The sequence below is a fragment of the Lampris incognitus genome, chromosome 3, assembly GCF_029633865.1.
Source record: "Lampris incognitus isolate fLamInc1 chromosome 3, fLamInc1.hap2, whole genome shotgun sequence".
In the NCBI taxonomy this organism is placed as follows: Eukaryota; Metazoa; Chordata; class Actinopteri; order Lampriformes; family Lampridae; genus Lampris; species Lampris incognitus.
The window spans coordinates 72,888,091-72,907,171 of NC_079213.1; the positions used below are offsets into that span (position 1 = coordinate 72,888,091).

General features: G+C 41.1%; 1 protein-coding gene across 1 annotated transcript in view; it reads right to left on the reverse strand.

Annotated features, from left to right (window-relative positions):
- Positions 1–1,110: 1,110 nt before the first annotated feature.
- Positions 1,111–19,081, reverse strand: part of LOC130108940 (pituitary adenylate cyclase-activating polypeptide type I receptor-like) — a 55,892-nt gene continuing 37,921 nt past the window's right edge. The window contains exons 4-13 of the mRNA XM_056275587.1: positions 18,328–18,428; positions 17,913–18,010; positions 17,694–17,826; positions 15,642–15,795; positions 5,239–5,299; positions 4,604–4,673; positions 3,686–3,777; positions 3,428–3,557; positions 2,918–2,959; positions 1,111–2,396 (exon numbers count right to left, since the gene is read on the reverse strand). Of these exons, the coding sequence (XP_056131562.1) occupies positions 2,190–2,396; positions 2,918–2,959; positions 3,428–3,557; positions 3,686–3,777; positions 4,604–4,673; positions 5,239–5,299; positions 15,642–15,795; positions 17,694–17,826; positions 17,913–18,010; positions 18,328–18,428 (1,088 nt within the window). The 3' untranslated portion in view covers positions 1,111–2,189. The remainder of the gene's footprint in view (positions 2,397–2,917; positions 2,960–3,427; positions 3,558–3,685; positions 3,778–4,603; positions 4,674–5,238; positions 5,300–15,641; positions 15,796–17,693; positions 17,827–17,912; positions 18,011–18,327; positions 18,429–19,081) is intronic.

Sequence of the window (19,081 nt, forward strand, 5' to 3'; positions counted from 1 at the left end):
CGTCGACGTTAACACCAGCCATAGTGACGGAGAAAACCGCACTATTGTCAAAACAGAGAAAATAGCTAAGCTAGCAAGCAATGAAGAAAAAACCCGCAACAGAGCTCAGCGCGACACGTCTTCCCTTGAAGGAGGCTCTAGTCGAACTGACGAGTGATGTGGTGACGCATGTCAATTGCAGTTGTGGGCGGGGCTTAGGGGATGCTGTCGCATGAGCGGTGAATTTCAGAGCCTAGCGTCGCCAGAGGCGAGGTCAGAGGGCAATATGTAAATATAGCACTACGGAGTAGCGATAATAGAACCCCATGGCTTAAAAAATACAATAAAAAGAGTAATAATTGACCATGATTATAGCTGCAGGTGTCCTGTCAACAGTTTTACAGGCGTCTCTTTTACAGTGGTGGTCTATGGGGAAAATGCTTTTTTTGGGCCCGCAGGGGATTTTTCGCTGCAATACCGCGAGTGACCACTGGAAAAAATGGCTGCAAGGCTGAGCTGCGGAGCCGTATCCAGTTCTACTATAATACACCCAGGCTCTGCATCCAAGAGATCAAACCCAAAGTACTCCACATTAATTCCATGCCTCGTCGGTGGCGGTGCACAGTCACGGTCAGTAAAAACTGTGTTATTATTCCGCATAATGTCCCGTCACATCTTATATCCGGGAGGCACACCCATTATGCTACTATGCTATTATGCACGTTCAGTATGTGGTATGGTTACATGATCTTAATTACGTTTGTGGTTATGTAATAATCTCATAGTTATCTAAACAACACTAAAATGATAAGAGGTTAAAGAAAAGAAATCGTGGGTTATATAGTGTAAAGGCACCATGGCAGTGAGTAGCAAGGTAATCTTTTGCAATCCATCTGCGATATCTAGCCCAAAGAATCAAATAATTTCTACTAAACAAAAGCATGGACACACACACACACACACACACACTGTGGACATGAATAAAAGGTATGTTGTTCCCCATTAACTCTTCAAATAAATTAGGATTAGTATTAATTCAGAAATTCAAAACAAGGCATCACTAACCTACCAATACAGTAACAACAGACATTAAATGTAAAATCATATCTAAATTTGTATTATTTGGGCACATGATAACAAAATCACTGTACACACATATTGTGCACAGTACAAAACAGTGTTTCTGTTAAGATGAGTTCAAAATACAGACTCAAACAACACTCAAGTCCTCATTTATCAATTATAATGACTTAAGCAGCTCAACTGAACAGGTTATGAATCGTTATGATCATTAATTAAATTTCACTACAACAATATTTACTCAATATATTTATGACACAAAAAATATTGGTTAAATATAAATCACCACTAATGTTCTGCCTTGTTTGGTGCAGACTGTTGGCTCCCATTTGACATATTCTCACACAATATTCTGCCGTGAACAAAACGATAATGAATCTGATAGCTGTGTATGGACTATACATCAGCGCTGCAACACTGATAAAATGCACGTTTTTTTTCCATGTCTATTTACAGTAACACACAAAAACATTAAGACAACCGTTTGGGTAATAAATAGCTTTTACAGTGTAGTGCTCCAGATGTGCGCTAACGCACTGTGCAACACATTGCATACCAAGTCACTAATAAGAGCGAGTTAGGGCACGTTAAGCTATGAGCATCATTCTTATAACTTAGAAACACCAACTGCCCTCTGTAACGTGGCTTTCGTGGGATAACCGACATTCATGGGACCGGCTGGCACTGAATCAACGATAACAACAGTGATGGAGCAGCAAAGAAAATCACAATTCTTGCATGAATGACACTGGATGCGGTTACTGTAAATGCAATCCATGAGGTTAAAGCGGAAAAAATATCCTCAGTGGTTCAAACAAAGAATACGGGACATTCCTTGCTGTCTGCTATCGAGACAGCACTTTCACATTTTTGCAACAACCTTCACCCAATGTTCTCAACAGCTGAGGGTTTTAATGGAAAAGATGACAAAGCGTTAACTTAACACTGACTCTCCTTGCAGGACTGTGTAAAAATACCAGTCATGGTGGAAGATTTTCAAATATTAAACACTCAGGATTTATGCTTTGGTTGCTCGCACAGCAGCTTAGGAAAATAGCAAGCAGAATCGTAGTGATGAAAAAGAGGACAAGAATAAGACAATTGAGGTGGTGTCGGCTGTTGGCTGTAGTTCAGACTGATGGGAGAGCGCTGGGTGTAACCATGTGTGTGAGTGGGTGGGTTTCCAAGCCAGGCTGCTCTTTGGGGCTGGACTTGTCCAAGACAGATATTTGAGTGACGGTGCTGCTCTCTGTGAAAAGGGTGCGCCGTCTGTTACTGTAAGTCAGGTAACTCTGGGTCTGCCACTTCCCAAACCTCTTCTTCAACTCTGTTTGCACCTGGGCACACATTCAGACACGGGCAGAAACACACACATCATAGACATGATAATGCACGTACACACACACACACACACACACACACACACACACACACACACACACACACACACACACACACACACACACACACACACACACACACACACACACACACACACAACACATGCACATGTGTTGACATAGACATTAATTGCATGCAAACACCAAACTTGAAGAAGGTGAAATGGGCTGGTTAGCCCGCCCAGGAAACCGTCAGTAATCGATGTGGTCATGTGCCTACGTATACTGGCCGTCTTGCATTCACAGTTACTCAACTTTAAAGATTTATGTGAGTGAACACTGACAACGAAAAATACTAAAGTTGCATGGACTGTGCAGCTAAATAAGTCTCCAAAGTCAAAGTCGAAGTGTCTTTATTGTCCCGTACAGGGAAATTAGTTCGCAGCCAGTATGCCACAAGGCTAAATTAAAGTCTTTCTGAGAACGACATGATTGCTTGTGGAAGTGTCCTTACTTACCTCTCCATTCAGGAAACAGTATAGCAGGGCCACAACAAAACCCTAGGAAACAAAAACACACTATACAAAGTTCCTACATTTCGGGTGTGAACAAAAATACAGACTCTCACATATCCACCGCCCCCCCCCGTCTCTCGCTTTCTCCCTTGGTTTCTCTTGATTTTCTTTTTCTGTCTCTTTGCTGTGTCCCTCTCTCTCTTCAAGAACAGGGTGCAACCTGAATAAACTCATACACATAAACAAAGCTGTTCACTGTTTCTTCATGCAAATGGCACTTCCTGTTGCCAGGATAGCTCTTTTCATGGCTGTCCCTTAGACTCAATGCCAAGCTGTGTTTTTCTTTTACCTACCTCATTGTGTCTTTTTGTGTATTATGTTACAGTATATAATACATAATAGTTTGTGTTTTTTTGTATTGCACCCACAGGGTAAATTTCAATGGCTGGTGTCTTGATATATACAAGAGGCTAACTAAGAGGCAAGTGACTTCCTCAGAGACAGCACACGCACCTGAAAGGAGCCCAGACCGAGCTCAATGAAGAGGCGTGCCTCGGCTCCTGTGTTTTCTGGCAGGAAGGCAAACACCATGTAGTGCATCCCAAATAGAGGGATAAGGAACAGAGTGGACTTTGCTAGTCTCCTGGAAAAGCAGCAGAGAAATAGAGAAAAAAGGCAAAGTAAGCATACACGTGACGTGAGCGCTTGTGTTGTGTACTGTGCCTACATTTGAATGTGGACCAAGGCAATTTGCAGTCCTTGTTGACTTACATGAAGTGACTGGCGTCACTGCCACCAACACCTGGAGACTTCAGCTTCTGAACCAGAATGCGAATCACATTGATGAAGATGATGAAATTCACCTACAGTGCACAAATAAAGATGTTTCAATTCGGCTGTGACTGAGGCCCCATGTTTTTGTTTTGTTTTTGTTTTTTTTTGTGCAAATTTTTCTCCCCAATTGTACTTGGTCAATTACCCCACTCTTCTGAGCCATCCCAGTTGCTGCTCCACCCCCTCTGCCGATCCGGGGAGGGCTGCAGACTACCACATGCTTCCTCTGATACATGTGGAGTCGCCAGCTGCTTCTTTTCACCTGACAGTGAGGAGTTTCATCAGGGGGGACATAGCACATGAAAGGAGCACGCTATTCCCCTCAGTTCCCTCTCCCCCCCTGAACAGGCACCCCAAACGACCAGAGGAGGCGCTAGTGCAGTGACCAGGACACATACCCACATCCGGCTTCCAACCCACAGACACAGTCAATTGTGTCTGTATGGACGCTCGACGGAGCCGGAGGTAACATGAGGATTCGAACCAGCAATCCCCGTGTTGGTAGGCAACGGAATAGACCGCTAGGCCCCATGGTATGTTAAGTAGCCTACACCTGTGGCTACTGAAGAAGCCTGACTTTTTATTGCATGCTTGCTGCTGTAGTGCATGATACCTATGTGGATTTATATAACAAAAAAACAAATATATATATATATATATATATATATATATATATATATATATATATATATATATATATATATATATATATATCTTTCCTTATTAAGGTAGCAATGGACAGTCTAAGAGTCAATGGTAGCTGCTGCAATTCTAGTGCTACATAGATGCAAGATGGCGACATCTAGACTGTTCATCTAGACTGCTACCGATGTGCTGCCTTTATAGGCTACTCACCAGCAGAGATACAGTTATAGGTCCTTTAATGATCCACCAAATGAAGGCCACATCTGTGTCATCCCAGCAGCTGAGCAAGAGAAGAAAGACTGGACAGTTGGGGACTGTAAACATAAACTTCTCTGCCAAAGCCTACCTCGGGGTGACATTACAATATCTCATTAAGTGTATGATATTAATGTAAAATCCTTGTAAGCTAGTGCCACTGTGCTCATAAATAAATACTAATTTTTGTTCCTAAGCCCCACTAACGTTTCTGGTCCGTGTTTCATGGCAGTGTCTTCCATGGTTGTGAAGATCATCTTCAGAAACAAGCACACATATGCACATAAACCAACACAAGTGCACTCTTTTACATACACACACACACACACACACACACACACACACACACACACACACACACACACACACACACACACACACACACACACACACGCACACACACACACACACACACACACACACACACACACACATAACAGGATACAGATCATCTCCTTGCATCACATGGGTCACAACTGCACACTAACCATGGATGGAGTGAAACTTCACCTATCTTCGAAATTTCTCCAGCATTAATCAAAAACTTTTCCGAGTTCTGTAATGGTACATCAGTTTTCACTAATCCTCACCCTCGGTTGTCGTAGAAATTTCGAGTTAGGATCCATGCTGTAATGATTGTAGTTGGAAGACCTGTTAAGCACACAAGAGTAACAAAGCTAGTAAATGTAGTAACATGGCTACGAGGTGGGAGAAAAACAAAAACCACAGAGCATGGGTTTAACGACTGTTTAATCCCACTGATCCCTCAGCTGGAGCACTTCCAACTACAATCAACAATTCATTGTACTTTTCTTCGCAAGGACCCGGTCAAGTTCAATTTTTGGTTGACTGTCCATATTGAAGGTATGATAGGGGGTAGTCAGTACACACTGGATGGACTAGCCAACAAAGGCAGGTCTTTCCCCAGAAAGAAAAAAAAATCTGTTTTAAAAAGACTCCCTGCAGTTCTACACGGGTTTCCCCAGCTGACGCTGAGCCGGCAGCTCCGTTACAGCCGCAGGCCCACTGACAAATTGCTGCCCATCGGTTAGCAGCTCATCAGTGGCTTTTTAGTGGCAGGCCGGTGGTAAACAGCCAGTGGACCTTTGTCAGTCCACTGTTGGCCAGCTGATCACTTTCTTAAGTGGTGGTCCGAGTTAACTGGTGGTCCGAGCAGTGGTCTGTGGGTGGCATGCACTAATAACTATACAAATGAGAAAAGGCAGACAGTCTTGGCTATAAAATTGAGCTACCTAACATTTTATTTTATCCATTAATTGTTCCAAATTGCTTTCGGTCCACAAACACTGATAAACACTATTTGGTCCATGGTGTAGCTATATTAGGCTATTGCATTTAGCTTAATTTTAGAATGGGTATGTGAAGTAGCAGACCTCTGTTATTTTATTTATGGCAGGAGAAAGTCCTACAACTCAGTTAAAACCCGAGAGTAGTCTCATAAATAGATTTGAATATTTAATTTTCTGTTGATCTAATGATCATATTTACGATTACAATTTCAGTTGGATAAATGAAAGGAAACGTAATAAAGTTTTACCTATGTTGTATTACTTTTAAGTTATGTGAACAAGTTTTTTTTTTTGTCAGATATCAAGATTTCACCAGAGGAACATAAAACTTTGAGAAGCAAATCTGCTTCCATATAAAACACCACGAAAACATCACAAAGGCTTTCTTCTTCAACTTGGTATAACACCATGTTGAACATTTCTCTTCCTGATATGACAAGATCGCTTCCCTCATAACTCCGAAGCTGTAATTGGATTGTGATGACGTTCTTTTTTTTTGCACAAATAGCAAGTTTTTTTGAATCAAGGAATATACAAGTAAAAGCGCTATATAAGATTTATTTACTATTATTATTATTGTTATTATTATTATATTCCTTAATTTTTTAACTTTGCCGTGCATTCAGTTTTGTCACATCCAAAGCTTCCCCCAAATGGTCAAGCTTGAAATACAATGAGACTGTTTGGTCGTAGCGTATTTAATAATAATAATAATTAAAGAAATAATAATACTTAAAGAAATAATAATCATCATCATCATCATTACCATCATCATCATTACATTTACATATTTGGGTCAGTGTTGACATTTACTCACCAGTTACCCTCTTTTTCCCGCCTGTGGCAGATTTGGAAGACAGACTAGGCTACTAGTTTATGATTTAGGTCATCGGTAGGTAGGTTATTCAAGCTTCTTTGTTTATAGACTACATTTACAATTAATGTTATTGTTTGATTACGAATAAACAAATAAAAATTGCTATATAAAAAACACCAGAAATGTCTAAAAATGAGTGTATATAGCTAAATTATATATTAATGCCACCTTGGCTGTTAGCGAAAGCCTGCTGCTCATGGTAATGACAGTTGATATTTAGCAAGAAATGTAAACTAAAAAAAAGAAAACATTGCATGAGGCTAGCAGCAAAAGTCAATAGGGTCTGGCTGCAGACCTCCCTCCTCTGTGGGGGCTCAAGGCAATCTGGGGCTCGTAGCGGCTGTGGTAAAGTCAAGTCAGTTTTATTTGTATAGCCCAATATTACAAATTACAAATTTGCCTCAAGGGGTTTTACAGCAACATAACATCCTGTCCTTAGACCCTCACATTTGGGTAAGGAACAACTCTATAAAAAGGAAAAAAACCTTTAACATGGAGAAAAAAAATAGGACAAAACCTCAGGGAGAGGAACAGAGGAGGGATCTCTCTCCCAAGATGGACAACGTGCAATGGATGTTGTGTTTACACAATTTACAGATGGTGGTAATGGAAATAACATTTTTGGAGGGGTGACTTTGTTTACAGCCACAGTTTGATTGAGTTTGATAGTTTGTCTTCTTAAAAATATGGTAAGTGAAGTAATGCTAATACAGCCGGCCAGTTATATAATATTAGTGTGGTTTTAAAAAAAAAAAAGTAAGGTGATATATTATTTGTCAGCAGCCATATCAACATGGGCCTTGGCTCTGCCGAATGCCAGAAGCTACGCAGGTATGGGCTTGGCTAGAACTTGGATGGAAGACCTCCTGGGAAAACAGAGTTGCTGCTGGAAGTAGTGTTGGTGGGCCAGTAGGTAGCAGTCTTCCCTCTGGTCCCAAGGCAAAAAACAAAAAAACAAAAAAGCCCCAATGTGGTGAAGGGGACAATGTGCTGTAGGGGATGCTGTCTTCTGAATGAGACATTAAACTGAGGACCTGACTCACTGCAGTCATTAAAAATCCCATGGCACTTATCTCAAAGAGTAGTGGGTCCCCCGGTGTCCTGGCAAAATTCCCAACCTAGTTCTCTCCATCTGGCCACCTAATCATCCCCACGTTTACTTGGCTCAATGATTCCTCCCTCTCAAGCTGATGTATGGTGAGCGTTTTGGCACAAATGGCTGCCGTGCATCACCCAGGTGGGTGCTACACATTGATGGTGGTTGAGGCGAGTTTCCCCCTTCAATGTGAAGCGCTTTGGGTGTCTAGATAAAGCACTGTATACATGTAATCCATTATTATAATAGCATGCATGATCACATCATGTAACTAGCTGTCGAGCTCATAGTTGTGTAGCTAAATGAACCCATGGCACTCTGCAGCATCTCATCAAGGAAAAAAAACATATGTGTTAATCACTTGCTAGTATTCGCCGAAATTATACAAATGGATTCATGATACATGCTTGATTGCCTTATTATCCTTTCATGTAAATGCATGAGCCAAACTGGAAAGCAGGTTCCCTGCCACAGTTATCCAAATGCACTGAATGTTGCAGAGACTTTGACTGTCTCCTTTGCCCAGTTAATACATTTAAACCATGCAGGATTTCAAGTATACAAGGGCATCTTCATGCCCACCTTAGAAATGCATTGGATTTCAAAGGTACTGGTTGTAGTATGTTACATTATACACATTATACATGCTTTTACACACTTCATTGTATACGTTTACTCATGATTTTGATCAATTAGTTTTGACAGTTTGGATCTCTTACTAAATGTGACCTTTCACATAGCATGCGCTGTGGCGTGCACGGCACAGGTCACATTCCTTTGACCTTTTCACCCATTGTTTCTGAGCTGCAGAAGCAGTACAAATTGTTCATCTTCCCATGTCAAAATGTTTTGTTTGGTCTCTGTCAGTTGCCTTGCACAGGAGAATTGGAAATGAATGACTGGTTTTGACATGAAGGTAAAGTTTTATCATGTTGTCCTTGTATATGCAGTTGTATCTACGTCTGTTCAGGTCCACAACCAAACTGTTATGTGATCTGTATCGTTAACAGGGCCTCCCAAGACAACTGTATGGAAATGACTCTGGCATCTTCATGCTGATGATGAGACAAGTCATTTGCTTTCATTTCCTTCAATTTCTCTGGATATAAAACAATTAACAAATGTTCAAATCATATTTGCATTATGCCATGTACATTGTGCTGGATGCTCCTTTTGATTCTACAATTGTTGGTACATTTTCTGTCTAAAAGACAAATGTATTGTCATTCCAAAAAAGCAAAATGAAATATTACGAATGTGAACTGTGGTAACTCCTTCAGCCTGACATGCCATCCCTACGGAAATGGGGGTGTGTGATGCTCATGGAGAATAATGAGCTGGAAGGGCATATACACATATTTAAGAGCAGTAGCAGCTTGTTCCTTAGGGCGATTGGGTGAAGTACTACCAAAAGGAAAAGGGAGAGAATTTTTCCATCACATTCTATCACAGTATTACACTAGCTGTGGCTGTTCTAGACAGTTTTTCCTGCGTCTAAATATCAAAGTACAATCAGCGTCAGGTCATGTTGGGTCGATTTCAGTCTAGTTGAAAATTGCCCAAATTGCTCTGATATACTTTCTTGGTTCCTTCTTTCAGCTTTTTCCCTGTTTTTCAGGGGTCGCCACAGCAGATTTTACAGTTTCCACCAGGACCCTGTGAGGGCACAGTGCCAATGACCGTTGTTCGATCTGGTATGGTCTTGTCAATCTGCATATTGATTTGGCAAAATTTTACGTCGGATGCCCTTCCTGACACAACCACTAACCCTATGGACGGGGACACAGGTAAAGCGCTGGATGCCATCCCAGTATTCATGGACTTGCGCCCATGCCTGTTGCTATTGATATACTTTCTTGGTAATTAATTAAAAAAAATTTTTAACTTCAGACACTGTAATGATATCTCTATTGGTTCCGGGAGGTCTTGCAATAACGTGTTTTCATCATACGTAACCAGGGCAACCAGCTATACCTCAATGGCCGCCACTCTGTTTGTTGCCGCTTAATTCTGAACCGATTTTTAGGAAATTTTGTTTGCTATAAAGGTGAGGAAATTCAACAGTTCACTGGTTACTTTACTACAATTAAATTCAGTTGCTGGGCGGGGGGGGGGGGGGTTGGTGGTGGATCTAATCAGCTCTATGCCAGAACATTAACTTTCTGAATAGCCACAACTTCCTCTGGAACATGCAGGCACCGATCTATGTTTTCTTTGTTTTTTCTGCATTTTTCTCCCTTTTTTCTCCCCAATTGTACTTGGCCAATTACCCCACTCTTCCGAGCCGTCCTGGTCGCTGCTCCATCCCCTCTGCTGATCCAGGGAGGGCTGCAGACTACCACATGCCTCCTCCGATACCTGTGGAGTCGCCAGTCACTTCTTTTCACCTGACAGTGAGGAGTTTCACCGGGCGGACGTAGCACGTGGGAGGATCACGCTATTCACCCCATTTCCCCCTCCCCACTGAATAGGCGTCCCCGCTGACTAGAGGAGGCGCTAGTGCAGCGACGAGGACACATACGCACATCCGACTTCCCACCCGCAGACACAGCCAGTTGCGTTCGTAGTGAAGCCTGACCAAGCTTGAGGTAACACTGGGATTCAGAACCGTCTTCCCCGTGTTGATAGGCAACTGAATAGACCGCCACGCTACCTGGACGCCCCCATGCAGGCTCCGATCTATGAATGGGCAACATCTAGTGTAAATTATTTAGAATTTCAGCTTTTGTGAGTTTCTCCAAAAATGTAGATTTCTATATCTATAATATTGATATAAAGCCACCTGGTTGCTTGGACATCTATGGTTGTCACCGACATGCATCATCTCTCAGAGAAGGTGGAAAAAGTATGAAAAATTGAAGATGGACAGTTGCCTGAAACTGAAGGTCAACATTGCCACACAGTTGGACGAGAGCTACAGGAAAGCTGTGCGTCATCAAACAATGAGGTGAGCAAGAACCACCATGTAGCCTGTCATATCGACTGTGTGAAGTTTTGTGGCGTGTTCAAACACTGTCTGATGAAGACTGAATCAGATTACTGTGAGAGTGAAGACCTTCCTCTATTTTATTTGATTATGATAATGCAGTCTCTCTCCACATTCAAAGGTATTTGTGAGGGCAAACTGATTAGATGACAGTTTATATGTTGACAACCACAGTGGATTATCCAGTCATCGTAGAGGCCAAAATAATTTTATTCAAGACATTTACAATGAACTCCTGGATGCAACTGTCCACAAATACTGTCCACTGTACAGCATTGTAGCCTAAGGGACAATCCTTGTTTTATGTTGCTATCTAGTCATTACTGGTGGTATTGTTATGTGATGTCACCAGAAAAAACAAAACAAAAACAAAACAAATTGTGCAATGCAATGTGACAATATCAAGTCAGCTAGCTGACTTAGGTTAATGTACCCATTGAACGGGTCATCTTAGCCATCATGGCAACAATTGCCCCCCCTGAGAGTTTTGGCAGGATCCACCACTGTTTAACAGATACACATTAAAAATTAATAAGACAATATACCAATAACTATGATCCATCCATTATCCAAACTGCTTATCCTGCTCTCAGGGTCGCGGGGATGATGGAGCCTATCCCAGCAATCATTAGGTGGCAAGTGGGGAAACACAGGTGGCAAGTGGGGAGACATCCTGGACAGGCTGCCAGGCCATCACAGGGCACACACACACACACACACACACACACACACACACACACACACACACACACACACACACACACACACACACACACACACACACACACACACACACACACACACACACACACACACACACACACACACACACACACACACACACAGGGACACTTTAGTACGGCCGATTCACCTGACATACATGTCTTTGGACTGTGGGAGGAAACCAGAGCAACCGGAGGAAACCCAAGCAGACACGGGGAGAACACGCAAACTCCACAGAGAGGATGACCCGGATGACCCCCCAAGGTTGGACTACCCCGGGGCTCGAACCCAGGACCTTCTTGCTGTGAGACAACCACCCTAACCACTCTGCCACCATGCTGCCCATAACTATGATCCTTTATGTTAATATGACCACATACATTTATGATGATATCTTTGTTAAAGGCATGGAAAGCGATTCGCACACTGGACAGAGGAGTCCAAAGCCCTCCTGAAGGGTGAACTTGAACCTGTTTTTAGAGTTCAAAGGTGTAGGTTGGAGTAGATCCCCTAGGTAAGTTTTCAGTGTTAACAAATGGGAGGGAAACTTTCTAAGACAAAACAAGTGATGCTTTTATAACAAGGTTCTGTCACTTGTTTCAGGTCGTGAGTGCGGAGCCAGTTGGAGCGGTGCCTGCTGTGGCCATCCCTCAAGAGGAACCATCTCAGCCGAAGGTATATTTGTATGAAACAAGCTATTATTGGGACTGCACACGCAGATTCTTGTGTCATTTGGTATATTTTCTTCTTAATATTTAAAGTGCCTTATCTTTACACAAACAACTGCCTATACACTACTACTACTTTCGGCTGCTCCCGTTAGGGGTCGCCACACTGGATCGTCCATTTCCATTTCTTCCTGTCCTCTGCACCTTCCTATGTCACACCAGCCACCTGCATGTCCTCCCTCACCACATCCATAAACCTCCTCTTTGGCCTTCCTCTTTTCCTCTTCCCTGGCAGCTCCATATTCAGCAACTGCCTATACAACCTGTGTAATTTCAAGGAATATTATAATGGGTATGTCACAAAAGTAATGACATTCAATTTACTATTTTTCCATTAGTCTCCTAGACTTAATTTATTCTTCTTTGTTTCAGCTCCAGATGATTAAATTTGAACTCATACCGGAGATGGCCTTGCTTTTATAATATTCTTGCCTTAGTGTTATGTAATAATATAAAAATGTTATTTTTTTTCTCATTAATTGGATTTCCTCACTCATTGGAATTTCAATTTATCGAACATATCAGGGAGGCCAGTGACTGGCTCCAACTTAACAAGAAAACTACAAGGAGGAAGTGCAGGCACCACACTTCCTCCTGATGGATGAGAGTGAGGCTTACAGAGGCACTGCAAAAAACACAATTTGCTAAAACACAGCACAGACGAAGATGAAGACGAAAGCGAGGAGATTATTGCACCCTTTCTGTTCATTTTAAAAAATGGCAGATATGGACACATTTCTTGCTGAGATGGTCGATGTGAGTGGAATGACTGCTTGTTGTGTTTCAATCATTTAAATAATGTAATTTTGTTTAAACCGGTAAATCTGTTTTGTAAATGGTGGTTTTAATTTGCAAATAAAGTATTTATAAACTTGCATTATTTCCATGCACTTGTGTTTATCCGAGGGTTGCAGTCTCCATCAGATGCTTCCATACAGTCCTTTGTGACATTGCAAATAACTGCAAATGTTATCGGCAGTCACTGCTGTAAAATGTATGTGGTAATGCAACTTTTATGCTATTATACAACAGAACCACCCATAACTCAGTTTACTAATGGTAAATGTAAAACCACCAAAGTACAGAAACAGTTCATGTCGAATATTTCAGTTGAAGCAGTGATGCACAGAATAAATTGCCAAACATCATCTGGATGGGCATGGTTAAAATCACACAACACAAACACCAATTCCATAGATTCGATGACTGGTTGACGACTACGGTTCAGAATATGTTGATATCGCTGTATGATTTAAAATACTATGTCGTGCTGAGTTAATTTAACTGTCTAACTTTAACGTTAACTTAGCTACTTAAGCTAATGTACGGTAGGCTATATGACAGGGTATATTGATCTGAATTTGCATTTGCTAATAAAATACATAAGATGTGTACCATCTGCATGTGTTATCACAAACCTTTATTCATTTGAATAGTATAATGTTGGTCCACAAAAACATTACAATTACAATGTAAATTTACCAACTCATTATTTGATAAATCATCAATGAAGTAAGAGTGGAATTTGTAGATTTTTTAATTTTGTCAACAATTCTATGTAAAACTGAATTACGTATTTCCTGTTTGGCATTTCCATCCTTACAGATGAGATGAGTCCCAGATTGCCTTGAGCCTCAGAGAGGAGGTCTGCATCCAGACCCATCTTGCAAAAGTGACGATCTGGGTTATAGGTCTATCAAATGGTCCTGAATGCCATTAAACTTCAGCACAACAGGCAGCAGTTTTGTTTGTTTGTTTTTTTCTTCTTCTTCTTCTGTGAAAACGATTGCTTGGATAGATGCTTGAGGCTCATGGATGGCAGAGCAGAGGTGGTGTTATGAATTGTCTTCTCCATATGAACTCATAAAGGCCTGTTGTTACTGTTAGCTGATAGCAGAGGAATGTACGGGAAGCTCATTTGGGTGTAACGGAGTCTGAAGGAACGGCCCTGGAAATCATGAGCTGGAAGATAAGGACAAGATGAGACCTGACCCATGAACTCTCTGAACAATATGGAAGTTCTGCTACCCATTGGGATGACAGTCCAGCAATAAAATAAGCCTCTTCCTCCAAACAGGATTAGGGAGAAACTCTGGGTACATACCATTGTCAGCGTAACTCAGACTTGTTTGAAATAAGCATGACTCTGTAAGGTATAAAGGGAGTGCGCTCTGAGATAAGAGCATGCACTTAAGTATCCATGCTTTGTGTGTCTGTTCAAGAACATTTTAAAGTGCGACAATACTTTAAGATATTTTTGTCTCGCTCCTCATTTATTGTCAGAGTGGAATTAAATAATAACCACAACACTATCTATCTATCTATCTATCTATCTATCTATCTATCTATCTATCTATCTATCTATCTATCTATCTATCTATCTATCTATCTATCTATCTATCTATCTATCTATCTATCTATCTATCTATCTATCTATCTATCTATCTATCTATCTATCTATCTATCTATCTATCTATCTATCTATCTATCTATCTATCTATCTATCTATCTATCTATCTATCTATCTATCTATCTATCTATCTATCTATCTATCTATCTATCTATCTATCTATCTATCTATCTATCTATCTATCTATCTATCTCTCTCTCTCTCTCTGTCTCTGTCTCTCTCTCTCTCTCTCTCTCTCTCTCTCTCTCTCTCTCTCTCTGTCTGTATATTTGCACCGTGCAAACTGCTTATAGTGATCATGGTATAGTTATAAACTTGTACTGCCTACTAATCAAAAGTTGAAGCACTGAATCATTTCTATGGGTTACTAACACTGTTTAAATAATTCAGATATTTTGGTTAAACAGTCCCTTTCCCTTTTATTCATGGGAAATTCAAGAAAAAAACTATTTTTAAAACCAAGGTAATTTGGAAAGTCTAATGTTAAAATGTATAACAACAACAACAACAATAGTAATAATAATAATAATAATAGTAATTATAACAAGGCTATTTAAAGCATAATCAGTTGTTAAAATGTTTCATTTCATTTTGAATTTAAAGGTTTTGTATGGAAGTTGTGAAATAGAACATTAAATAGCTAAAATTTATTGTATCGTATTGTCACTTTCTTCATTGATATTAAAGCAATTTCATTAAACCCGAGGCGAAATGAAGAAAACAATTTAATGTCAGAAAATTAGTGGTTAACTAGTGAAAAAATAGTGGCCTTTTATCTAAAACACTGCTCTATTTAGAAGGGAAAAGAACGGTTTTGTGTGGCATTGGCCCAGCATTGGTATGATGAATAGAAGGAGACCCACCCCAGCCAATGAGGATGTACCACCAAAAGTATTTCTTCTGGGACACGAAGGTCAGGGCCAGCAGGGTCTGCAGGTACATGCCCTCCACCAGAAGCCAGAAGTAATTAGCCAGGATGCTAAACTGGAAGAACACCACTGCTGATTTACAGGACGTCTGCAGGACAAAACAACAGCAACAACCACCAGATTAGTTCATGAAACCCATCTGGCTAGAGCAGTTTAATGGAAAGTGTTTATGACCTCTATTCGTGGGTCATAGAGATGTCTATGATGATACTGCATTTGGAGGTATAACATAAGCCAGATACTAATACATCATTACCTCTCATGTAAAAGTTTAACAACTTCTGCTTGGCAAAGACACCAATTTTCTTAATGTGTTTTTGCATGTGCATGTGTGTTAGCGTGTCTGCCTTTGCCTGTGCGTATCAGAGTGATTATACTCTAACCAAGGTTGGAGCCAATCTGTGTGAGGAGCGATAGCGAGGTGGCCATTCAAAAGCGCCCATAGACATGGTTCTGGAGTGATAGCTATCACCGGGAAGGCCTTTTCACTCTTTCATTAACCCTATCTCAAACCTTCCACCCTTCCCCACTTTGTTTTCTCTGCCACAATCGCACTTTCTCACCCTTCTTACTTTTATAGTCCTCTCTATAATCCGTCTAGCTGGCCTCAATGTACAGGATTTACTCTCTAAAAATAGGCTTGTCTCTCTGACAGGCTAAGAGATCTCTTTCTTTTGTTCTCTCTGTCTGCGCGGCCTTTTCCCCTGCTCTGTCTCCCATTCTCTCTAATGACTCTCTAGTCCCTCACAGCCACACAAAAGTGACAATTGACACTCAGAGCAGTCCAATTAAACAGAAAAACTGGAGAGGAAATACTCATTATTAATACTCTCAAAGACTTGGTTCATTCACTTCCAGCAATCCATTCACACTTCTTGCTCCGGACGTAGAGAAGCTCCTCTAAACTGCTGAGATTCATGTTTGGAAAATACATCCAAGGTAATGTGATGAGTTTACACTGCCTCTGAGAAGAAAAGGGAAGACTTGCTGCCAAAGCCTAAAGGGGAAAACGTCACAATTTTCAACATTCTCTCTCCCTCTCTCTCTCTCCCGCTCTCTGTATGTGTGTGTGTGTGTGTGTATGTATGTATGTATGTATGTATGTATATATATATATATATAATATACACACACACATATATATATATATATATATATATATATATATATATATATATATATATTATAAGAATTTACTTGACTAACTGGATTATTTTGTTCCTTATTTGTTGAGCACTTTCCCTACCATTGAATATTTCTTTTAACATATATATATATATATATATATATATATATATATATATATATATATATATATATGTGTGTGTGTGTGTGTGTATACACTACTATACTGTATATAGACACTACTAATGGAGTGTCATTGGCACAGCATCACCAAGAATGTGTCGGTGACATCACAGATGGACAATCTGATTATGAAAATGTATTTATTGGTTTGCTGATGTGCCAGATTGTATTATAAGGAAATGTGAATAACAATGCTACATTAAACAGCTGTAGCGCTGCTATTCACATTTTCTTATACAATGCTGCCCATTGGCAAATTGGGAAGTAAATTTTCACATTCACAGATTGTCCGCCAGTGACACATAATTTTGGCAGCGCTTCCAAGACTCACAGAAGGCTGCTCACTATTACGGCTGCTAATGAAGAGAGAGAGAGAGAGAGAGAGAGAGAGAGAGAGAGAGAGAGAGAGAGAGAGAGAGAGAGAGAGAGAGAGAGAGAGAGAGAGAGAGAGAGAGAGAGAGAGAGAGAGAGAGAGAGAGAGAGAGAGAGAGAGAGAGAGAGAGAGAGAGAATGTTGAAAATCGTAATTGTTTTCTTTCAGTTGTACACAAACTAACTAGACATGAGCTTTATGAAAGTCATTCCTAGAAAGTAGAGTAACAGTGATCCTAGTAAGTCTAACAGGGTGCGGATGCAAACAGAGACGTGTGACGTTTGTGATTCCACGTGGCACACTCACAGTGGACATGAAGCAGTGGTCCCTGTTCTCATCAGAGAAGAGTACCCCATCTTTTATGAAGACAGCGCTGGCTCTCAGTATAAAGGAAGAGAACAGGTTGATGTGGATGTAGTTCCTGGTGCAATGAAATTTTCTGTAGGGCAGAGAAACACTTGCTTCCTGAGTGACGTCTTTTCCACAGGTGATGTTTCTTAGCGAATAAGTGTTACCTGAACTTACCTGAACACAGTGAAGACAAAAATGGCGGATATGAGAGAAATGAGGGAGGTGGCATAACCAGCGGTATACACCTGTTTAAAGTTTGAAAAGTATGTCGTCTGAAATGGAAAAAAAAGGAATAAAGACTTTAAACAATGGTCGCCTGTGTTAACAAGGACTTACATTTAACTTGTTAGAACGTCATGCCTGGTGCATCTCCAATATTGTATGTGGTGTAAAATCAAGTGAAAATGGCGTGCAAGATGCTGATGGATTTTTGCATTTATGTAGGGAAGATTCAATTTCTATTTTTCTAGAGGATCGCATGGGCATGCTAAACTTGAATGTGAGACAAGAATACAGTAGGCAATATGGACTTGCAGGTAATCTATGGGTACTATGGGCATACAGAAATGATGAAATGAAATGTAACTACCTCCGAGTCTGTCTCTGTGTCCTCGGCGAACTCGCAGGCCTCCTCGTATGGTGGGTAAAGCTCAGACCAGCCATCCTCAGTACAGCTTCTGTGGATGTAAACTAGGCATGTACAGAGAGAAGGTTTTTTTAATTTTTGATTTTGCGATACTTTATTGATTCCCCTGTAGGGAAATGACACCCTGCATTTAACCCATCCTAGCTGTGTAGCTAGGAGCAGTGGGCAGCCACTGTGCAGCACCCGGGGAGCGACTCCAGTTCGTCTTGCCCTGCCTCGGTCAGGGGCACAGACAGGAGTATTAACCCCAACATGCATGTCTTTTTGATGGTGGGAGGAAACCGGAGCACCCGGAGAAAACCCACTGCAGACACAGGGGAACACACAAACTCCATACAGAGGGCGACCTGGTATGACCCCCAAGGTTGGGCAACCCCAGGGTTCGAACCCAGGACCTTCTTGCTGTGAGGCAACAGCGCTTACCACTGTGCCAACATGCCGCCCAAGATGTGGTATGACAAAAAGGTATACATGCACAGCGAGGACAGGGAGACATGGTACATGTGTGTGCAGTCAAGAAAGGTAGTAACATTGGACCAAGTACCTGCCTGAAACACACAGAGGTATCAATTTGAAAAAAAAAAAGACTGCCAGACTAAGAGAGGGCAACACCAGACAAGTTTGCACAGTCTGAAAAATAAAAAGATAATGATGGAAAACATTTTAGTGTTCCCTATTTTTGTTAGAGGGGGGAGTC